Below are 19,466 nucleotides of genomic sequence, written 5' to 3'. Positions count from 1 at the left end.
CCACCTGCATCTGAAGCCAACACCGGCTCCCCCCACCTCTGCTTTCATCATGAAAACCTCCCTTGGCTCCCTTTCTTATTCTCTCTCACATCAGAACCCACTCCTGCGCCTGACCTTCAGCTCCACGGAGGGGTGACTGCACATTCTTTCCAGCCACTCCCAAAGCGTCTTAGGCTCCAGTTAGCCAGTCTCGACACTGCGTTGGGGTCACAGCAAAGAGGAGGCTATAGCCAGCCAGAAACATGTGTAGTTTGGCTCAGACAGTTTCTTACAAAGCTTGAGCCAGCCCTTAAAAATCGTGTTTTCACATCAAAATCCAAACTTCAGTTTTTTTCTTTAAAAATAGAGAGATCTGGCAACACAGATCCTCCATTCTCTCAAGGCTACAATCTGGAAACAGCGGACAGGAGCTGAGTAGCTGCTCCCTTGGATGGAGGCCTGTGGTCCCACCACTCACAGTGGGGCCTCTACTGTCCCACAAGGCCCCTTTGGGAAAAGTAGGGAAAGGCATTTCTTCCCCTAAGCAGAAGCAGCCTCGCCCTGAAGGCACAGCTTAACAAGTCCAGCAAAGGCTGGATGGATTTTGGTCTCTATTCTCCAACGGAGCTGGGGTCTCTCATTAAGGGCCCAGCTGGCATGAGCATAGACACCAGCTCAGCCCTCACAACAAGGCAGTTAGGCGCTCGGCCTCTGTAGGCTCACATATTAAAATGTCCACAGTAATGGCCATCTGGGCTCCAATTCCACGTATCTGTGGTACTCTCAGCCCTGCCCTCCGCTTTGTGTCCACACCGCCTTCCCTCCACCACACGATGGCTGCCAGAGCTGAGTGCTACCTGCCTCTTCATTTAGCATGTCTGACAGCTCTCGATCATATACCAGCCATGCACCCTAGTCATTGGGGTGACCCACAACACCCACACACTAGTTATATCTAGACATTCGTGCACCTGAAGTTCTGACCAAACTAAATGGACTCCATCCCAATAGGGAAGAGTGGTTCTGTAATAGGAAGATGGAAAAGTGGGAATGAATTCTGGAAGGGCAATCCACGTATATTCACTATCCTTTCTCTTGGTAGGAAAGAAGATGAAAGAGAAGAAAAACCATGGCTGCTAAATTTTTAACCTGCGATTTCTGCCTTAGATGTGCCCCTGGTTACTATGGAAACCCCTTGCTGATTGGAAGCACCTGTAAGAAATGTGACTGCAGTGGAAATTCAGATCCCAACCTGATCTTTGAAGATTGTGATGAGGTCACCGGCCAGTGTAGGAACTGCCTCCGCAACACCACGGGATTCAAGTGTGAACGCTGTGCCCCTGGCTACTATGGGGATGCCCGGATAGCCAAGAACTGTGCAGGTACGCTACTGTAGATCCCAGCCAGTGCGCACACTGAATTCAGGTGGATCAACGCTGGGGAAACTGCAAGTGCCCCCTTGTCACTTTTCCAGGGCCATGTGCATTCTTAGGAATGTGCATCCCAAACTCACCAAGGGTAGATTACTATCAAGGCTACTGGTATAAGTCAGATCATGGGTACAATAAACCATGAGACAGTCACACAAATGAACCTTCACCTTATCTTATATTCTTCTGATTTTTTTTTAAGATTTTATTTATTTATTCATGAGAGACACAGAGAGGGAGAGAGAGAGGGGCCGAGACACAGGCAGAGGGAGAAGCAGGCTCCATGCAGGGAGCCGGACGTGGGACTCGATCCCAGGTCTCCGGGGTCACGCCCTGGGCTGAAGGCGGCACAAAAATGCTGAGCCACCCAGGGATCCCCATATTCTTCTGATTTTGATCAAAGAAGTAAAACAGACTTCCACAGATTATCTATCATTGACCAGAATTCTGAAGGGAAATTTGCAAGATTTATCTCAGTTCTCTTATTCTGGAAGCCATGTTCTTTTATCAGTTATGTTTGGTAAATTTCTTAGTGAAATAGATGAGCAAGCCAAGGGTGCAGTGTAGTCATCCCCCAATTTCCTCAAATTGTCAAAGTAAAATATTGCAGGGATAGTGTAAGAAATCTTCCTGGTTAAACTTCAGCTAGACTGAAATGCACACGTGTTACTCGTGATCTCTCTAATCCACTTGCTGCATAGAGTGAAGCGCTTCGGAAACAAAGGTAAATTGCCTTCTTCTAGAAGCAAAGGAAGGTTAAGATGGAATATTTCTTACTCTTTTGTGACTTTGAGAGGAAGAGGCCTTGTGCTCTCGCGGCACGCTTCTACTGGAATCCCCCTCACTGAAGCAGATTCCCACCTGAAAAGATTTTAAGGAGCAAAGAGTTTAAAGTTGGGAAGAAGGCACATAGGATCTGCAGAAGTCACAGTAAAAGTAAACACGTCTACAAGAAAACGAAGTGCACTAAGGCATAGCTCCCGGGGCAGGAGAGGACTTCCGTGTCCAGTCCCGTCAGACTGAAGAGAGAAAACCAGCATCTGAAAGAGTGTGGGCAAAATCAAAGTTTTAGACCCTGAAGTTCCGATTCTCAAAACATTTACTAAACTTAGGTTAAACTACATCGATGCAGATCACTCTTAGGAAAGATGCTAACATTAGAAGCCATGAAGCAGGATCTCGCTGAATTGCCTAATGAATCTCCACCTTGTGGAACATTACACGGCTAAAATGTAATAAATGCACGTCCCTCTTGAAGCTAATTTTTTATGATTATTCTGTAAAGACAGTTAAGAAGTGGGGGAGAATTCACAATACCATTCCAGCTCATGGCTAGCATCGATAGCTTGGGATATCTTTTTAAAATATTACAGATTAAAAATAAATGAATAAACAAATAAATAAATAAATAAATAAATATAAAATATTATAGATTAATTGCTACTGAGAAATTTAGCGGAAAATGAACAGCCTGATGAGATTGGGGTGTTGTTTTTGGTTTTCGGTTTTTCCAAAAACCTTCTTGAAAATCATTAGTAGATTAAGAATGAGCTCTCAGGTCTTCTAAATTCACATAAATATCTTCCCGAATCTTCCCACGACATTAATCCTAGCCATCCCACTGATAGCTATCATTTGGAGGTTTGAAGTCAGCCTTGCCAAGGGTCAAGCACCGTGGGAGCCAAAAATCGCTCTTGAGCCTCCTCCCTCCCTCCCACTGGGCTGCTCCTCCCTCACACCTGGCAATGATCAACCCTAGAGTTGGATTCAACTGGAGAATCCGTCTGCAACCAAAGGAGGGCTCTCAGATTCCCGTTGAATGATGGGTCCCGGGATCGTTCTGTACTTTGTGAAACTTCCCAGGATCTTTCTGGACTGGAGCAATTGCACAGTATTGTCAGAATTCTGAAAAGTTGAGAGAGGAGTCCTAGAAAAGTTAGAGTGACTTCTGTCCCAGGACCACCTTTGACAAGGCCGCTGAGCTCACAGACTCTATAATCAATTCCCATTGGAAGAACTATCTACTGATAGCCAGTATTTCTAGAAACCCGGGAAACATTGCCATATTTGAAGCATTAAGCAACGAATCCCTAATGTCTTGTTTTTGTTTCCCACAGTGTGCAATTGCGGGGGAGGCCCGTGTGACAGCGTAACCGGAGAATGCTTGGAAGAAGGTTTTGAACCCCCTACAGGCACGGACTGCCCAACCATAAGTAAAAATAACAGTACATGATTGACTAACCCCACTCTCTCTAATGTGCTGCAGGTGTAGGATTAAGATGAGCTATGCAATCCCCTCTCTAGAAACTGCCTGAGTCCCACCCCTGGCTTTAACCCTGCCTGTGCCTCCACCAAGTGGACCCTAAGCCAAAGCGATTCGGCGCTCTACTTGATTCCAATTGGCAAACGGGTGATTGACATATTTAAGAGACTCTATTTTAGAAAACTTAAGTCATGAAGCCTTAAAGTTCAGCATCTTACCTTGTGGGTGGACCGAGTTCATTTTAGCTCCTTTTTGTATATTATTCTCAAGTCCTCAGATAACGCAGTATATATCGCACCCCCCACCATTGTCTTCAGACAATGCTTTGCAACACCAGGGAAACCAAAACACTAAGAGACTTAGGTGGCTTTTCCCAAATCACTCCTAAACTGAAGGGGCACCAGAAAGAAAATACGCAGGCCCTGTGGAGTGGAGCTGTCCTCTTACTTTCCTGGGTGTCTCTGCCTTTCTTGTCAGTCATATGATGGGCAGTCCTGACGGTGCAGGAGCCTGCTGAACCACTTCAAACAAATGCCCAGAGCTGGTCTTAATGATTTCTCAGGCATCCTTCAAGCTGTTCATCTAGAAAAGTCTATGACTGATTTTTAGAAGTATTTAAGGGAAGGTTTGCCTTAGAAAGCCCTTTTACTGAGAACATAACTAATATTTGCCTCAAAGTAGAGTGGTTTAAAGACTATTTTAACATTCAGATCCTCTCCCCCAAACAAAAGCATCTTGATCTGAGCCCAAGAGATCAATATTACCGATGATTCACACCTTAGAAGATGGTGCAGGACGTGAGGCTCAAGCAAGGCAAAGTTCACATGCTGATCAGCGAGGTCACTTTAAGGCCACCAAGATGCTTGCTCAGCCCCGCACATCTCCTCCACCAGCCCTGATGTGCTGGCTGGGGCGTCATTCCTTCAAGATAGTGTAAAAATGAGACCATGTTAAACTTCAAATAACAAATAAACATATTAACAACTATTAACGCTTCAGTCTTCCTTCATTGGTTCATTAGAAAAGAGTAGAGTCTGAGGAAGAGAGACTGGGAACAGGAAAGTTTCCAAGAGGGGTCAAGACGGGTTTCAAAGCTCGGTCTGCTGTCCTCCTGAGGGTGCCTCGAGGGGCCACTGGGCCCCCCACCCCGATGACAGCAGTAAGAGGAACTCAAATGTGAAATGCAAGGAGTTGGAAGAAACTACAGCCTACTTGACCACATGCCCAGATTGAGCAGATACACGCAAGCAGTGGCATTCTGCAGACCTCCTTATGGCTGCAGTGTTGGTCCAGATGGGCGGTCCGGCCATGCGGAGGCGCTGAGCCACCCCTGGGATAAGAGTAGGAAAGAGGAGGGTACCTGGGTGCCTACCAAACAGGCCTCTTCACCAGTGGGCACCAAGCAAAATCCCAGCAGGAAGAGAGCCATCCCAGGGGGCTGTCCTACCGCTAAAGAGAGGTGGAGAGAGTGCTTCTCCTCGCCCACCCATCTTGCCAATGGCTTGCGCTTCTATGCCTCCTTTCTTTCTCAGTTCAGTGACTGGTGTGTCCACGACAGCCTACTTTCTCTGTTGCATGCATTTTGCATGAACAAAATGCGTTCATTTTGTTATGTTTTAAGTGGGGAGAGGGCCTGACGCACAGGTTGAGTCATCTTAGGCCCTAATGTGCTTTGAACGCAAGGTCTGGTTCTGACCCCGACCAGCTCCTTGGGAAACAAACATAAAAATGATATGAACCGAGGAAGTCCGCGTAATGATCTGCTAGAGCACAAGCTTCCTGGGTGACTCCATTTTAAAAAAACGACATGTCCATTTTACCTCCAGGCTGTGATAAGTGCATCTGGGATCTGATTGATGACCTTCGGTTAGCGGCGCTGTCGATTGAAGAAAGCAAATCTGGTCTGTTGAGTGTATCGTCCGGTGCGGCTGCTCATAGGCACGTGAATGAACTCAACTCCACCATCTACCTCCTCAAAGTATGTGGCCATGTTGTACCTGCAGGCGTATCCCATGCTCGTTTGTGGAATTGCTCCTATGACTCAGTCCCTTCTATCATCCGAGGCCCATAGCTGTTACGGAGGGAGTGTTGGACTAGGAAATCAGAAAAAGTTGATTGTAATCATGAGCTTCAGCCAAAAGCAAGAGCTTCCGTCTATAAGAGAAGTTAATATGGAAAATGCAGTAACTTCAACAAACAGTATCTATGTACCAAACTACTGAGGGAAGGCAAACGCTCTTACTTCCTTGGTAAAAATGTACATTGGTGATTTGGGTCCTTACCACACACTTACCACTACCTTAACCTCAATTTATGGTGCTTTGAGGAGTTTCTCTAGTAGTTTCTCTCTCTCTCTCTCTCTCTCTCTCTCCCACCCTTCCCTTTCTTTCTTATTGATGTACAGTATCTCTCATTCCCCTCTACACACACACACACACACATGCATGCACACGCACACACACTGAAGCACGTACATGGTCAGGGTCTCCTCATGGGTCTTGTGGTTCATATCTAATAAACAAGACAACAGCCAAAAACAGTAGACTGTAACAGTACTCACATATCTAAACTTTAAGAGGTGTTTTTCCCCTCTAAATTATGGGCTTCTGTGACAAGCAACAGATTTTTTTTTTTAACAATAGTAATTAACTGGAAGGATAATGGAATTAATACTGGCACACGTTTTTTTACTTTGTCAATTTTGCATCATGGGTAAGAGCATAAACTTTGAAACCACACTGATTGCATTCAGACTATGTGACCTTGAGTACGTTACTTAATCTGTTCTTTCTTCAGTTTTCTGCACTGGCACTGAGGATAAATAATTGTACCTACCTCATGGGTTGTTGAGAGAATTCAGCAAGCGAGATAGTAGAGCAGTTACAATAGTACCTGTCCTAGAAAGTGCTCATTATTCTACTTTTTAGAAGTGCAAATAGTTGATAATCACAGCAATTGGCCAAATATGCAAAATGTAAAGCAAATCAAGAAGCACAAAATCACAGAGCTGGTTGGACTCCTAGTGAGCATCCTGTTCCAAACTTAGGAATCATTTTTATCCAAACTCATCTGTTTGGATACATGAAGGTACTACTCCTCAGAGGAGTCATCCAGACTCAGGCCTCTTGATACGGCTTGAACTCTCTTTCCTCAGCAGCACAACTTCAAGATACATATAATTATAGCCGACAGGAAATCAGAGCCAGGATTGAAAGGCTTACTCCAAAGTAATCCAGGCAAAAAGCTACATTAGCTCTCTAACTCCTCAAAAATGGAAAAGAAAGGACAAATGATCAGAAATAAAGAAAACTGCTCTGCTTCTCAAAAAATAAATAAATAAATTTCCAAACTCCATTTTACATTACATTTTACATTACATTAATCCTAGTGGGTTCATCATTTCCTCCAGGGCCTGCCAAAATTGGAATTGTAAAGGTCAGATACCCTGGGCCTCCACCAGTCTATATATGGTGCTTTGTGAAATTAGAAAAATGTGCCCTTTCTCCATGACCGGCACAACCCGGGTCAGGGTCTCTGGCCCAGTGAGCAGAGCTTGCAGAATGGTGGCCCTGTAGGCTGCTGGAACCCTTTTGCAGACCCCAATCTTCACACCAGCTTGCAGCAGCCTTCAGACCCCACAGTTTTGTTAACAGATGCTCACATTCTACTCCGAGTCCTCTTACATTGAAAGTGTTGTATGTATATATATATTTTTAAAGTTTTATTTATTTGAGGACACCTGGATGGCTCAGCGGTTTAGCGCCTGACTTCAGCCCAGGGCGTGATCTTGGGGTCCTGGGATCGAGTCCCACATCGGGCTCCCCTCATGGAGCCTGCTTCTCTCTCTGCCTGTGTCTCTGCCTCTCTCTCTCTCTCTCTCTTTGTGTGTCTCTGATGAATAAATAAATAAAATCTTAAAAAAAGAAAAAGGATTTATTTGAGAGAGAGAGAGCATGCAGGAGGAGGGGCAGAAGGAGAGAGAGTCTTAAGCAGACTCTGCACGGAGCACAGAGCCCAACATGGGGCTCACTCTCAGGACCGTGAGTGAGATCACGACCTGGGCCAAATCCAAGAGTCAGACACCTGACTCGGTGTGGGCGACCGCACCGCCCAGGTGCCCCTTTGTGTAGATGTTTTTAAAACCTGGTGTGCACATCTGCTGAGTATTTTCAAAACTTTTTTCCCCACAGACAAAATTGTCAGAAAGAGAAAACCAGTACGTCCTAAGAAAGATACAAATCAACAATGCTGAGAACACGATGAAAAGCTTTCTGTCTGACGTGGAGGAGTTAGCTGAAAGGGTATGTATTCAGTTTCTGGGGCTGCCTTCAGAGAAAGGCTTTAGCTGGGGCCGGCCTGGCTAGTCACCAACGATTGAGGCTTAACACAGCACAGGAAAAATGCAGTGACCCATGTGCCTTAAAATAAATCAAGGCAAGATCTGTGGAGAAAGCTAATATACTTGATCTCTACAGTCTCTTCCCATTTTGATTGCTTTCCTTGGAAAAACTATGTGTATGGGGGAACTTTCATTGTATTTGCTTCTGGTTCATGTGGTTGATATATGTTTCAATTAGGGTAGTCGGTCAGTTGTTTGCCATAATATTTTATGGCTAAGAGCTGTGGAGACTCCAGAAATAAACTTTATTGTATAGAATATATAACTTAAATGTTTGCTGAAGGATGCATTAAAGAATAAAGGAAAGAAGAATCATGCTGAGAAAACAATCTTGCAGGTGGACAGGAAAAAAAAAATCACTTTCAAATTTCACTTGATACCACATGCCAAAATAAATTCCACACAGATCAAGACTTGAGTTTAAACCTCAAATCCATAAGAAAGCAGAACTAAATATTTGTTAAACCTTGAAAAGAAATAACAGTATGCTTCAATACAGCGTGAAGAATCATGATAAAAAGAGGTAATAGATTTGACAAGATAAAATTTCAAATGCCCAGTAAAACAACTAAATCAATGAAAATTTAACTAGACTAAGAAAAATATTGAGGGAAATATGGCTTGTAAAACCTCTCACAAATTAACAAGAAAAACATTAAAACAGGAGCGGAGTCAACATTGAAAGACTATTAAATACATTCCTCAGGAGCCGAATGGAAAAATATCCATCTGTACTAATAAAGAAAAAATATAACTAAGCCACAAGGTGCCGTATTTTACATATTAAAATGTCTGACACGTTTCCCCCCCCTGATTATTCTCTACCAGTGCTAACCAGAGTGCTCTGGAATTTCTACGTTCAAACATTGGTCTTTGGCATTATCAATTGTCAAAATTCCTCTCAAAAACAGCTCTTATTTTCTACAAAAATAAAAGTCAAAATAACTCTAATCGTCTCTTTTGACCCTGGGCCTCTTAAACGTTTAAGAGATTATGCTTTTAAAAAACGTGAATTTTCTAATCTTAGCTTTGGAAGATTCAACTACTTTGAAATGTGTATGAAGAAAAAAAATGAAAATTGTGTCCTTCATTCCCATGCAATGGTGCATATTAATCCAGCCGCAAGCGTATGTAGAAAGCGATGCAATGTCTTAAATTTCAAAGGAGGAAATACCAGGAAAGAAACCTCTGTGAAAAAACTCATTGTTTTTTCATGTCGGTACCATGGTTGGAATTTGCCCAAAGTGTCTCAATTCTTGAGAAAATATTTTCCCCAAGATTAGTTCCTCTCACAGCTCAGACACAGTTACTGATCCTTTTGTTGTACAATTTTTCCACTTCCAGTAGAAGGTAAATGCAGGCTTTCATAGGGAGGAAATAGCATGAGCTTAAAAGTGACATCACAGTAGAAAAGGCTCCTGGGCACCAAGAACAGAGGTTGGTGATAAAGCTCCTGAAACTTCCAGCTACTTCCACTGACTCTTATTGAAAATAAGGTCCTTCTAACTTTGACAACCGTCCAGATGGCATAAGAACCCGCTAAAACATTTTAAAACAAATGCCCAGAGCTTAATGACCTCTCAAGCATCCTTCAATCCTTTAGTCTAGAAAAGTCCGTGATTGATTCTTGGAAGGATTTAAGAAAAGGATTGCCTTAGAAAGTCTCCTACACATAAGTAACTAATATTTGCCTTTAAATAGAATGAAGGAGTTCACTGTAGGTTCCCACGGTGATTTTTTTTTTTTAATCACAGTAATGTTGCCTCTTGAATTTGAAAATACCTGCCTGCAAATTGGCGTTATAAACCTCGTGAGACCCGAAGCTCACAATTCACATTAACCTAAAGTTACTGGTTTTGTCCCAACCTTCACAACCAAGTCCCCTTTTGGAAAATTCTACAGCCCTTTCCTGCCCTCTGACTTCTGGGAACCCCCCGAAAGGGTGCCCGGGTGTTGGTCTTCACAGATAGGCCTGCTCTAAAGGACCTCACTCTTCCAGCCCTGCTGATCATGTCTGCAAGGAAGTGCCAAAGGCTATGTCGCGATTGCACCTTCCCATGTTCCCGAGCCACCATGCTCAGAGTGGCACTAGGCTACAAGTGAAAGTAGAGGTGGGGGCCCTCTCCCAAGCTCAGCGCTCCCCCTTACCAACCGGAACTTGACTTTGCAATGCAGAGCCCAAGGCATGGAGCCCAGTCTCCAAGGGCTGGCTCAAGGGGTGCTACACCATCCCCTCCACTTCTCCACCTCCTCCCTCTCCACCCTCCTCCTTCAGCCACAACAAAGCTCCCTGCTTATCAGTGCATCAGAGAGATGTTTAGGACCACAAGGAAAGTAGGTCAACTGTAGACATCAAAAGCGCCTGAGCCTCCTTTCTGATCCTGATAAAAATGTAGGGCAAAAAATATGTTTGAATTCCAAAAGCGTCACTTAACACCTGGTGTATAAGGGATTGTGCTGGGTGCTAGATGCTGAAACGAACATGATGATAGAGCATAAACCCTGCTCTCAAGCAGCTCACAGTCTAGCAGGGAAAACAGGCGTGTAAAATAAGATAATAATATATAGTATTCGGTAAGAGGCATGCTACAGGGCGAAAGAGAGAACTCTAAGGAAGAAATACTGAATTTGTGATACTTGAGGAAATGCTTCTCAGAGAAGGTGAGTATTGACCTATGTGTTTCCTTTTTTTTTTTTTTCTTTTTTAAGATTTTATTTATTTATTTGATGGAGAGAGAGCACAAGCAAGGGGAGTAGCAGGCAGGGGATAGAAGGAGAAGCAGCAGGCTTCCCACGGAGCAGGGAGCCTGATGCGGAGCTCGATCCCAGGACCCTGGGGTCATGATCTGAGCCAAAGGCAGGCACTTAACCGACTGAGCCACCTGTGTATTGTTTACACATGGGTATGTATTTCAAAATGACTGGGAGTTTATCGAATACTTCCAAACAAGAGAAAATACTGCAAGAGCAGAGAGATGTTCATAGTGTGTCCTTAGAACTAGAAGACCCTTGGCCATGACCTAGTGCAGGATTAGCTGTAAGGCAAAGAGCAGGAGATACTGCTGAAGAAGTTCTCAGAAGCCAGATCACAAGGAACGTCGACCACCACGCTCAAGAACAGGCGCACTTCAGCCCGTGGACTCTGGAGAACACTGATGTATTTACACAGGACAATGAACTGCTCAGATTGGAAATTTCAAAAACATTCCTCTGCAGTAGGGATGATGGATTGGCGAGGGAAGACTCTGAAGATCCTGACTCCAGTAGTCTGGAAAATTGCCTCAGTAGTCTAGGTAAGCCAGGTTGAGTACTACCTTGCCTTCACTTGAAAGAACCTGCAGTGACTAGGAGTCAATGAGGACCGTGGTGGCACGGAACAGGAAGAGAGGCCGGAATGGCAAGCAGAATAAGAACAATGTGGTGACCAGTTGGACATGAGTAACAAGGAAGGACGCTCTGGCGTAGAGACATGACTTTTCTAGGATTACAGAATGGGGGTGCCCGGCTGGCTTGGTCAGTAGAGCATGTGATTCTTGACCTCAGGATCATGAGTCCAAGCCCCGCGTTGGGGGTAGAGATTACATTTAAAATAAATAAGTACGGGGACGCCTGGTTGTCTTAGGGGTTGAGCGTCTGCCTTTGGCTCAGGAAGTGATCCTGGAGTCCCGGAATCGCGTCCCGCATCAGGCTCCCTGCATGGAGCCTGCTTCTCCCTCTGCCTGTGTCTCTCCCTCTCTCTGTGTGTCTCTCATGGATAAATAAATAAAATCGTTTAAAAATAAAATAAGTAAGAAAATAAATAAAAAATATCAAAAAATCAAATTACAGAATGAATTACTCTGGACATTTTTCTATGGACACCCAGAGGGCAGTTAGAGAAAGAGTTGAGCCTGTAGCTCAGAGGAAAAGATTTCAGAAGCCATCCACATTCAGGAGGCAGGGACACCCACGGTAGGTATCCCTGTACACATCCTGAAATGGCACACTGGTATTCCCACTACTGTTTTGTCCAGTAACAACCTTATTTACGCTAATCTCCCAGGGTGACCACTGAAAGTTTTTCCTTTCCCTTTCAAAAGTGTCACAGTGCAAACAATAATGTATATGATCAACCTAGATATTGATTATCAACCCTCACTTAGTCTGGTTGATTTTTTTTTTTTCTAAATCAGTAATCTAGATACACCACCCTTGATGCACTGTATTACCAAAGAGTTCTTGCCACTTTTTATATCAAAAAGGTACAAGGAATGTTTGAGGTCGAAGTGAGTAAATGATTCATCTATTTGTAATGTAAACCATCAACTGGTTTACAGTTGTGAGTTATTTTTTTTAATTTTAGCTCTTAAAGCAGGATGCCGCAGTTTTACCATGCGGTTTTACCATTATTTTTCTTCCATAAGCAAAGTTAGAGAAAAAAAATAAAACTTTCAAGTAAGGCATCACTATCTATTAGAGCCAATAAATTTCCAATTTAAAGTGATGGCCGTTCTTTACCACGAATGGAGACTTTTATTAAATATATAGCGTATATCCAGGCGCCCTCTGGTGTTCGTCGGAAAGGAGTTTTTTCAGAAGTATTGCATTTTTCTCCGGCCTTTCATTGCTTCAACTTCAAAGTTTCCTTATCAAGAAATAAGTTAAATGAATACAGTAATTAGGACAGGCCTTTTTCTCTGAAGGATGAAGCCAAAGTAAAAAAAAAAATTTTTTTTTAAGTGTTGCGCTTTGCAAATATAACTCAAACTGAATCAAAAATAACTTGTTAAAAATTTCTAGATGTTTTAAATGTCTGCATCCATAATTTTTAAAAGCGGGGAGAACTGACATCAGAGTAAGATTCATCTTATTTTCTGCATCGTATAATATTAAAATGGCCCCAGATTTTGTGTGACTGGAAAGCATTAGAACAAGGCAGGAGGAAGACGGGCCTTGGAGGAAGGACGTGATGACTCAGATGCAGGGTCCATTCGGAGGGCCCGCTGTTTGGGGGAGCATCACAGCTGCACAGGGAGCTTTATATGGGAGACATTGGGGCTCACTTGACAGAAAGCCTCTGGGGCACATGCTTGCTCTGATGCCATTTCTGCATTCTCTGTGGGTTATGCCTGGAAAGCATAAAGCATTCCATGTAAAATCATGTCATAATCCCCCGGCTGGGACACTGAGGCCTCAGAGGAGAGGATTTTGAAAAGACCCCTCCCCTGTCCTGGTGCAGCAGCAGTGGGCAGACCAGCCTGCAGTCCACTCAGATACCGCAGCCTTTTGTTAAGAGACCTGAGCCCAGAAAAGCACCAGATGAGGCCGATGGGCATCTACCAAGTGTCAGACAGGAGAATTTCCCCTCTTACACATAAGCCATGAGTCGATCTTTCCAGTGCTCCGCATCCCCAATGCCCTGCACGCAGGCCAGGGTCCCGGCCTTGAACCATTTCTTAGATGAGCTTCTGTCCTTGCACACACAGAAACACGCACGTGCACATACATACCCACTCGTCCTTCCAGAAGCTGCATTCGAGTGGGGATCTCATCTCGACAAATACTGCATGGGAGCTCTGACACGGAAGCTCCCAAGCGGAGAGGATGGAGTCTGCTTCTCAGAGAAGAGTCTCAATTCACTCTGGGCCAGATCTGCCAGGGGAGCCCTTTGTACCCAAGTGCCATCAGTGTCCCTGGGAATTTGGACTGCGGCACGGAAAACCACACTGAGCCCAGGCAGCATGATCCCTCCCACCTCTGGGGTAATTGGGTGTCAGCACTGGCTGGACCACCCAGGAGCAACCCCTGGACGCGCAAGCATTTCAAGGTCTGCCTACTTTCTCAACAGTCTCCCCCACCCCACCCCCGCCACTGGGAAACTTGACGCTCTTCCGTCCGCACAATGTCAGATTGGTCAGCAGACATGGGTAATTTCCTAGTCTGGAATCCGGAGCTACAGTAAAAATTCAAAGAGTAAATTACATATGCAAGGCGGTTGGTTTGGACTGAACCGTGACCAGCGCAGAGGACTCTGGCTGAGTTCAGAGCATCCTGCAGTTCCAAAGTGGGCCATCACGTCTGCCTGCAACGCATGAGTTCTGGGACCATTTTAGGTGTTCCAGAGCTTTCCGTGCCCAGGAACTTTGTGTGTAATGGAATACGGTATGCCCACCCGCCGCTACATGCACGTACACAACATCCCCTTCTCGTAAAGTTAAGCTGGTGTTTATATGGATTATTTGTAGGAAAGTCAAGCCTTGAGAAGGGGCAAGCTGGCTCAGAAGGAAAGCATGGATACCATTAACCACGCAACTCAACTCATGGAGCAAGCTCATGACATGAGGGATAAAATTCAAGGTAAATATATTCTCCTCTCCTACAGCTCAATGTCAAGGAATCATTCGTGTTTGTTAAAACAACAGAAATATGGTCACTCTTCATGTTTACTCTGTGCCAGGAACTGTTAGATATAAGGTAATATATATGCATTTATGGTATTTCATATATATGAAATATATGTGATCTATACACTACTCATATACAATACATACATTTTATATATACATGAAATATCATAAGTGCATATATATAATATTATATATATATTGTATATAATATGAGTAGTGTATAGATCATATATAGGTCCTCTAGTTTATATATAATATGAGTAGTGTATCTGTTATATTTGGTCTCCTAGTTTGTCCGTCTAGGAGCCCCAAGTACTCATCTCTACTTTCTATGTGTTGGTTGTCAAGAATAAATGTATAGAATCATTCCCTTTCCAGGCATTTCAAGGAGATGGAAGGCCAGATTACCTTTCCAGCAGAAGAAATGGAATTGCTATGGTGTCTCTAAAATGCAAGAGCTGAGTAGGAGTCATGTTTTCTGGACACTTTACAGCAAAAACACTGCCTTTAGAGTGGCAGGAGGGATCCCTGGGTGGCGCAGCGGTTTGGCGCCTGCCTTTGGCCCAGGGCGCGATCCAGGAGACCCTGGATCGAATCCCACGTCGGGCTCCCGGTGCATGGAGCCTGTTTCTCCCTCTGCCTGTGTCTCTGCCTCTCTCTGTCTCTGTGTCTCTCATGAATAAATAAATAAAACCTTTAAAAAAAAAAAAAAAAAGATAGAGTGGCAGGAAACTGTCCACTAATCCAAACTGTCTTAAGGTGTCTCTACGATGCCATTTCCCAAAGACCAGGCAGGCAATGTGCTCCGGTCCCCAGTCCAGAAGAAAAGCCTGGAGGAGGGGTCCCGGGGGGCATGTGAGATTTCTTTACCCTAAAGCCTTGTGGCTTTACCTTCCCTCTTAGGGGAGGACTTCTTTGTGCTCTAACTTCTGATAAGTGCTGGCTATATTTTGAGGACTGTCTTAATAGCCTACTGAAAACCAGCCTTCAATTAGCCAACAGAAAATAGGCACTTTCACTCATTATAAAAAGAATTTCCGTGGGTTACAGTCTGCTAAGGTACAGTATTTGTGTGTGTCCACAGCTTTTATCCTATGTATTAAGAGTTGGGTGACAACAACAAGTGCATCTCAGGGCACAATGGCAGTGAAGGAGCCCACAGTGGGAAGGTCATATCTTTATATTGAAGTATAAGGAGCATATTCCAGGCAAAAGGATGAATGGAGCCGAGATTAGACACTTGCTATATTTTCTTTGCTGCCTGTACTACACAATAAAAATAAATGGCATGCATTTCAGACACCCCTCAATCCCGTCCTCACTGTCTTGTGCTTTTGCATCTACCAGTAAAACATTTTTTTCCTGTGACATTTTAGAGTTACTATTGATTTTTTTTTCAAAAAGTAAGATTGAACTTAGATGAGCCGACCTCATCTAATTAAGAAATAAATGCCCCTCTAGGCAGCAAATAAAGCAAACATCCTCGTAAGCCATTCAGAGAAAATAATTCACCTTGGCTGCGGTAAATCTTTTATTCTAACATGTTTCATTTGGAAGGCATCTAAGCCCTCTATTTGACCCTTTAAGCACTGGAGAAGATGAAAGAAATACAAAAGAAATATAAATGGGAAACAATAATTTCCATCAGTTTACCTTTTAAAAATAATGTATGAATAGTCTCCAAAGACTAAGGCAAAAAAATGTTATTGCCTACATTTCCTTTTTCTAATCTACGCCAGACATGGCTAAAATAAAACAGGCCCCAATTGAACATGTAGTATTTGGAGCAAAATGCCAAAGAAGTCAGCACTGCAAGTGCTAGATCTAAGGGGGGTAGGGTGGGGAGGGGGACTGATGTTTAGCTTATTTCTGAGTTAATATTATAGATTTCACTTGAAAAGTGAATGTTTAATCCCTTCATAAGTTTTGTTTGTAGCGTATCTCGGTTTCCCTATGACTTTCTCGGTAATATTCACAACGTTAAAAGCCTCTTACCCGTTTATCTCTCTTCCTTCAGAATTTAGGAATGCTACACGGTACCAATAGTGTGTCCTGCTTTTGCCCAACCATCTGTAAAATAACTATTGGTGACCTTCAAGCTATTATCCATATAAAATACAAGGCCTTATCTGGTTTGATTTATGTGACGCCACTGTTTGTTTACCCATCTTGTCTGGCCAACCGCATAGATCATAGTAAACCACAGACACACAATCTCATTTGTGCCAGGAAGATAAAATGCTTCCTCCCAGAGCTGTCAGAGGACAAGGTGGCAATTACATAACTCTCATCTGATCATATTTAGAAGGAAGAGAAAGTCAAAGAACAATTCAGCTCTGTTGACATGTAGACAACTGGTCTCATCCCTCGGAACATCAGCAGTGCCTTTGGTTCTAAAATTCTCCACCCTACTTACGGAAGCGGGCCGAAAATGAGCCAGCATTAAAATGGCCCAGTCTTGACAGTCATACTACAGAAGGCAATTGCAGAATGTGGTGTGTATACACACAAAATTTATAAATCTATATGAACAAATAAACACTCAAACCTCTATGTCATATCTGGCCTATGGAATACTCTGAAACACCTACTTGAACTACTATCAATATGCTCTCATTTTGGTTTAGAGCTTTGGGCAGATAAATTGTGGCTAAAATAGAATTAATGCCTCTAACACATCCTATGACAGGTGCTACCTCAGACGATTTTCTCTAGTTATGTATTTTATTTAAAAAAAAAAAAAAAGGTTGATCAAAGACCCTGGATTTGTGTGTGTTAAATATTAATGTTCAGACATTACTATGGAAACCAGACACTGTGAAGTCAGGACAGACTTTACATTAATCTCATTCCCATTCTGAAGACAGCAAATGGGAAGCAGAGTTGTTTCCTCAGGTTTTAATTCTCCTTGGAATATATGGTGAACTCCAACCCTGGCGACCAGTGCTCGCAGCGTGAGCATCGGTACGCTGTCTCTGAATGAAGCCCTCTTTCCATTTTAGGATCCACCCAGCCCTTTGCCCTCACTCCCCGTGTTTTCAGTGTTTTCAGTGACTGGGAAACGCCCAGACCCCCCACTGTGCTTTCTTTCCCTCACTGTGTCCTGCCTTTCAGAGATCAACAACAAGATGCTTTACTACGGGGAGGAGCACGAACTGACCTCTGAGGAAATCTCTGAGAAGCTTGTGTTGGCCCAGAAAATGCTGGAGGAGATCAGACGCCGTCAGCCATTCTTCACACAAAGGGAGCTAGTTGATGAAGAAGTAGATGAAGCCCATGAACGTAAGTATATCCACTTGCAGAGCACGTGTCTGCTTCCGTTGTGGGTCCAAGTGAGGACACTGAGCCACGGGGGAGCATTTCTGGTCGAATCAAGCAATCCTCAATATTTGCAGCTATTTTTAAAAAAGATTTTATTCATTTATTTGAGACAGAGAGACAGAGAGAGAGAGAGCATGAGTGGGGAGAGGGGCAGAGGGACAGGGAGAAGCAGACTCCCCGTGAAGCAGGGAGCCCAACACAGGGCTGCATCCTAGGACCCGGGGATCATGACCTGAGCCAAAGACAGACACTTCACCGACTAAGCCACCCAGGTGCCCCTATTCACTGCTATTTAGAACCTTGGACATGGTCTCAGGTAATCCAAGATTTTTACATCCAGGCCCAACCTTGAGCTTTTGAAAACAGCTGACATGCCACACAGAATCTATAGACCTGAAACTCCTGAGGACAAGAAACAGGGACTTCACAGTTGATGAAAACATGTAAAATAGGGGAAGAAAACCTAAGAGGAACCAATTTTCAGAATTACAATAAAAGAAATTTTATCGAGAAGGCGGTAAAGCCACAGGCCCAGCAACATTCATGTTCTGAGGTCTGAGAAGGACTTTTAATGACTCTTAACCTCCAGTGCAAATTTAACACTTGCTTTCATGATGACTGTAGACAAGAAACCACGGTAGGATCAGGGAACCTATGACTTGGTCGCTCGATCGGTTATCAACGACTCACCCAAACATATTCATTTAAAATGATCACCATTTATTTGCTCGTGATTTCATTGGCAATTTGGGCTCAACTCAACCTGGACAGCTGATTTCTGCTCCACGTAGCACGAGCTGGCCTCCCTCCTCTGCCTGGGGCCTTAGCGGGGATGGCTGGGCCTCTTCCCCTAGTCGGGTGTTACCCTCAAGGAGCCTTGCCCAGGTTCATTCACAGGCAGCAGCCTTCCAGGAAGGCAAGAATGGAACTCAACCATGTTGTATCTATCTTACTGGCCCAGACCAGCCCAGATTAAAGGTGTGAGGAAATAGGTTCTACTCTTGATGGCAAGAGTTGTGAAGAATCCATGTCCCTTTTAATCTCTACAATCAACAAGAGAAGCCATGGACTTGGATATCAGATTTTAGCTAAACTCTTATTTCACAAGTTCTTATCTCATTAGGTTCATCAGTAATTCAAAATTATGTGGTTATGAGGCCTTGCCTCTAACTCTGGTTATTTTATGCATTAATAAGAAGCTCATGTGTTGCCATATTACCAATTTGGGGTTTTTTTTTTTAATATATTGGTCTTCTTTTTAGGTCTATATATTTTATTTTACACATTTTAAAATACATTATCAGAAGGGGTCTGAAGGCTTCACTAGAAGGTAAAGGGTCCCGTGGCATAAGAAGGGTTAAGAACAAAAAAAGGGGGGGAGGGTTAAGAACACCTGAACACCTGCACTAATTTATGTCCCTGCAATAGTTCCCATCAACTTCTGCTAAAAATTATTGCCCATATTGCAGAAGAGGAACATTCTTCCCATAAAGGCATATTGTCATAGCAAATGTATGAAGTCTCAGAAACAGTAAGAACCCAAGAGGCCGGTCAGGCCCCACTTCTGATGAAGCCAGCGCTCAGGAAGGCTGGAGCTCTGACGTCACAGGCAGATGCTTCCACACTCCTTGCCTATTTGAGAATGTAATGAGGCTGCCCTGGGGAAATGAAACCAATCACATCTCCCA

The 19,466-nt window shown here is 43.7% G+C and overlaps 1 protein-coding gene across 3 annotated transcripts in view; it reads left to right on the top strand.

Moving 5' to 3' along the window:
- The window catches only part of LAMA4 (laminin subunit alpha 4), a 142,899-nt gene that overhangs the window by 61,984 nt on the left and 61,449 nt on the right, over window positions 1-19,466 (top strand). For 2 of the 3 annotated variants that reach the window (XM_025444841.3, XM_049092474.1), the window contains exons 5-10: window positions 1,147-1,361; window positions 3,527-3,622; window positions 5,499-5,650; window positions 7,863-7,973; window positions 14,296-14,407; window positions 17,572-17,739. In XM_025444841.3, the coding sequence (XP_025300626.3) occupies window positions 1,147-1,361; window positions 3,527-3,622; window positions 5,499-5,650; window positions 7,863-7,973; window positions 14,296-14,407; window positions 17,572-17,739 (854 nt within the window). Of the gene's footprint in view, window positions 1-1,146; window positions 1,362-3,526; window positions 3,623-5,492; window positions 5,651-7,862; window positions 7,974-14,295; window positions 14,408-17,571; window positions 17,740-19,466 lie in introns of all 3 variants that reach the window. The other variant, XM_049092473.1, reaches the window with a different exon arrangement.

The sequence above is a fragment of the Canis lupus genome, chromosome 12, assembly GCF_003254725.2.
Source record: "Canis lupus dingo isolate Sandy chromosome 12, ASM325472v2, whole genome shotgun sequence".
Taxonomy (NCBI): domain Eukaryota; kingdom Metazoa; phylum Chordata; class Mammalia; order Carnivora; family Canidae; genus Canis; species Canis lupus.
This window is presented reverse-complemented; position numbering and strand designations above follow the sequence as displayed.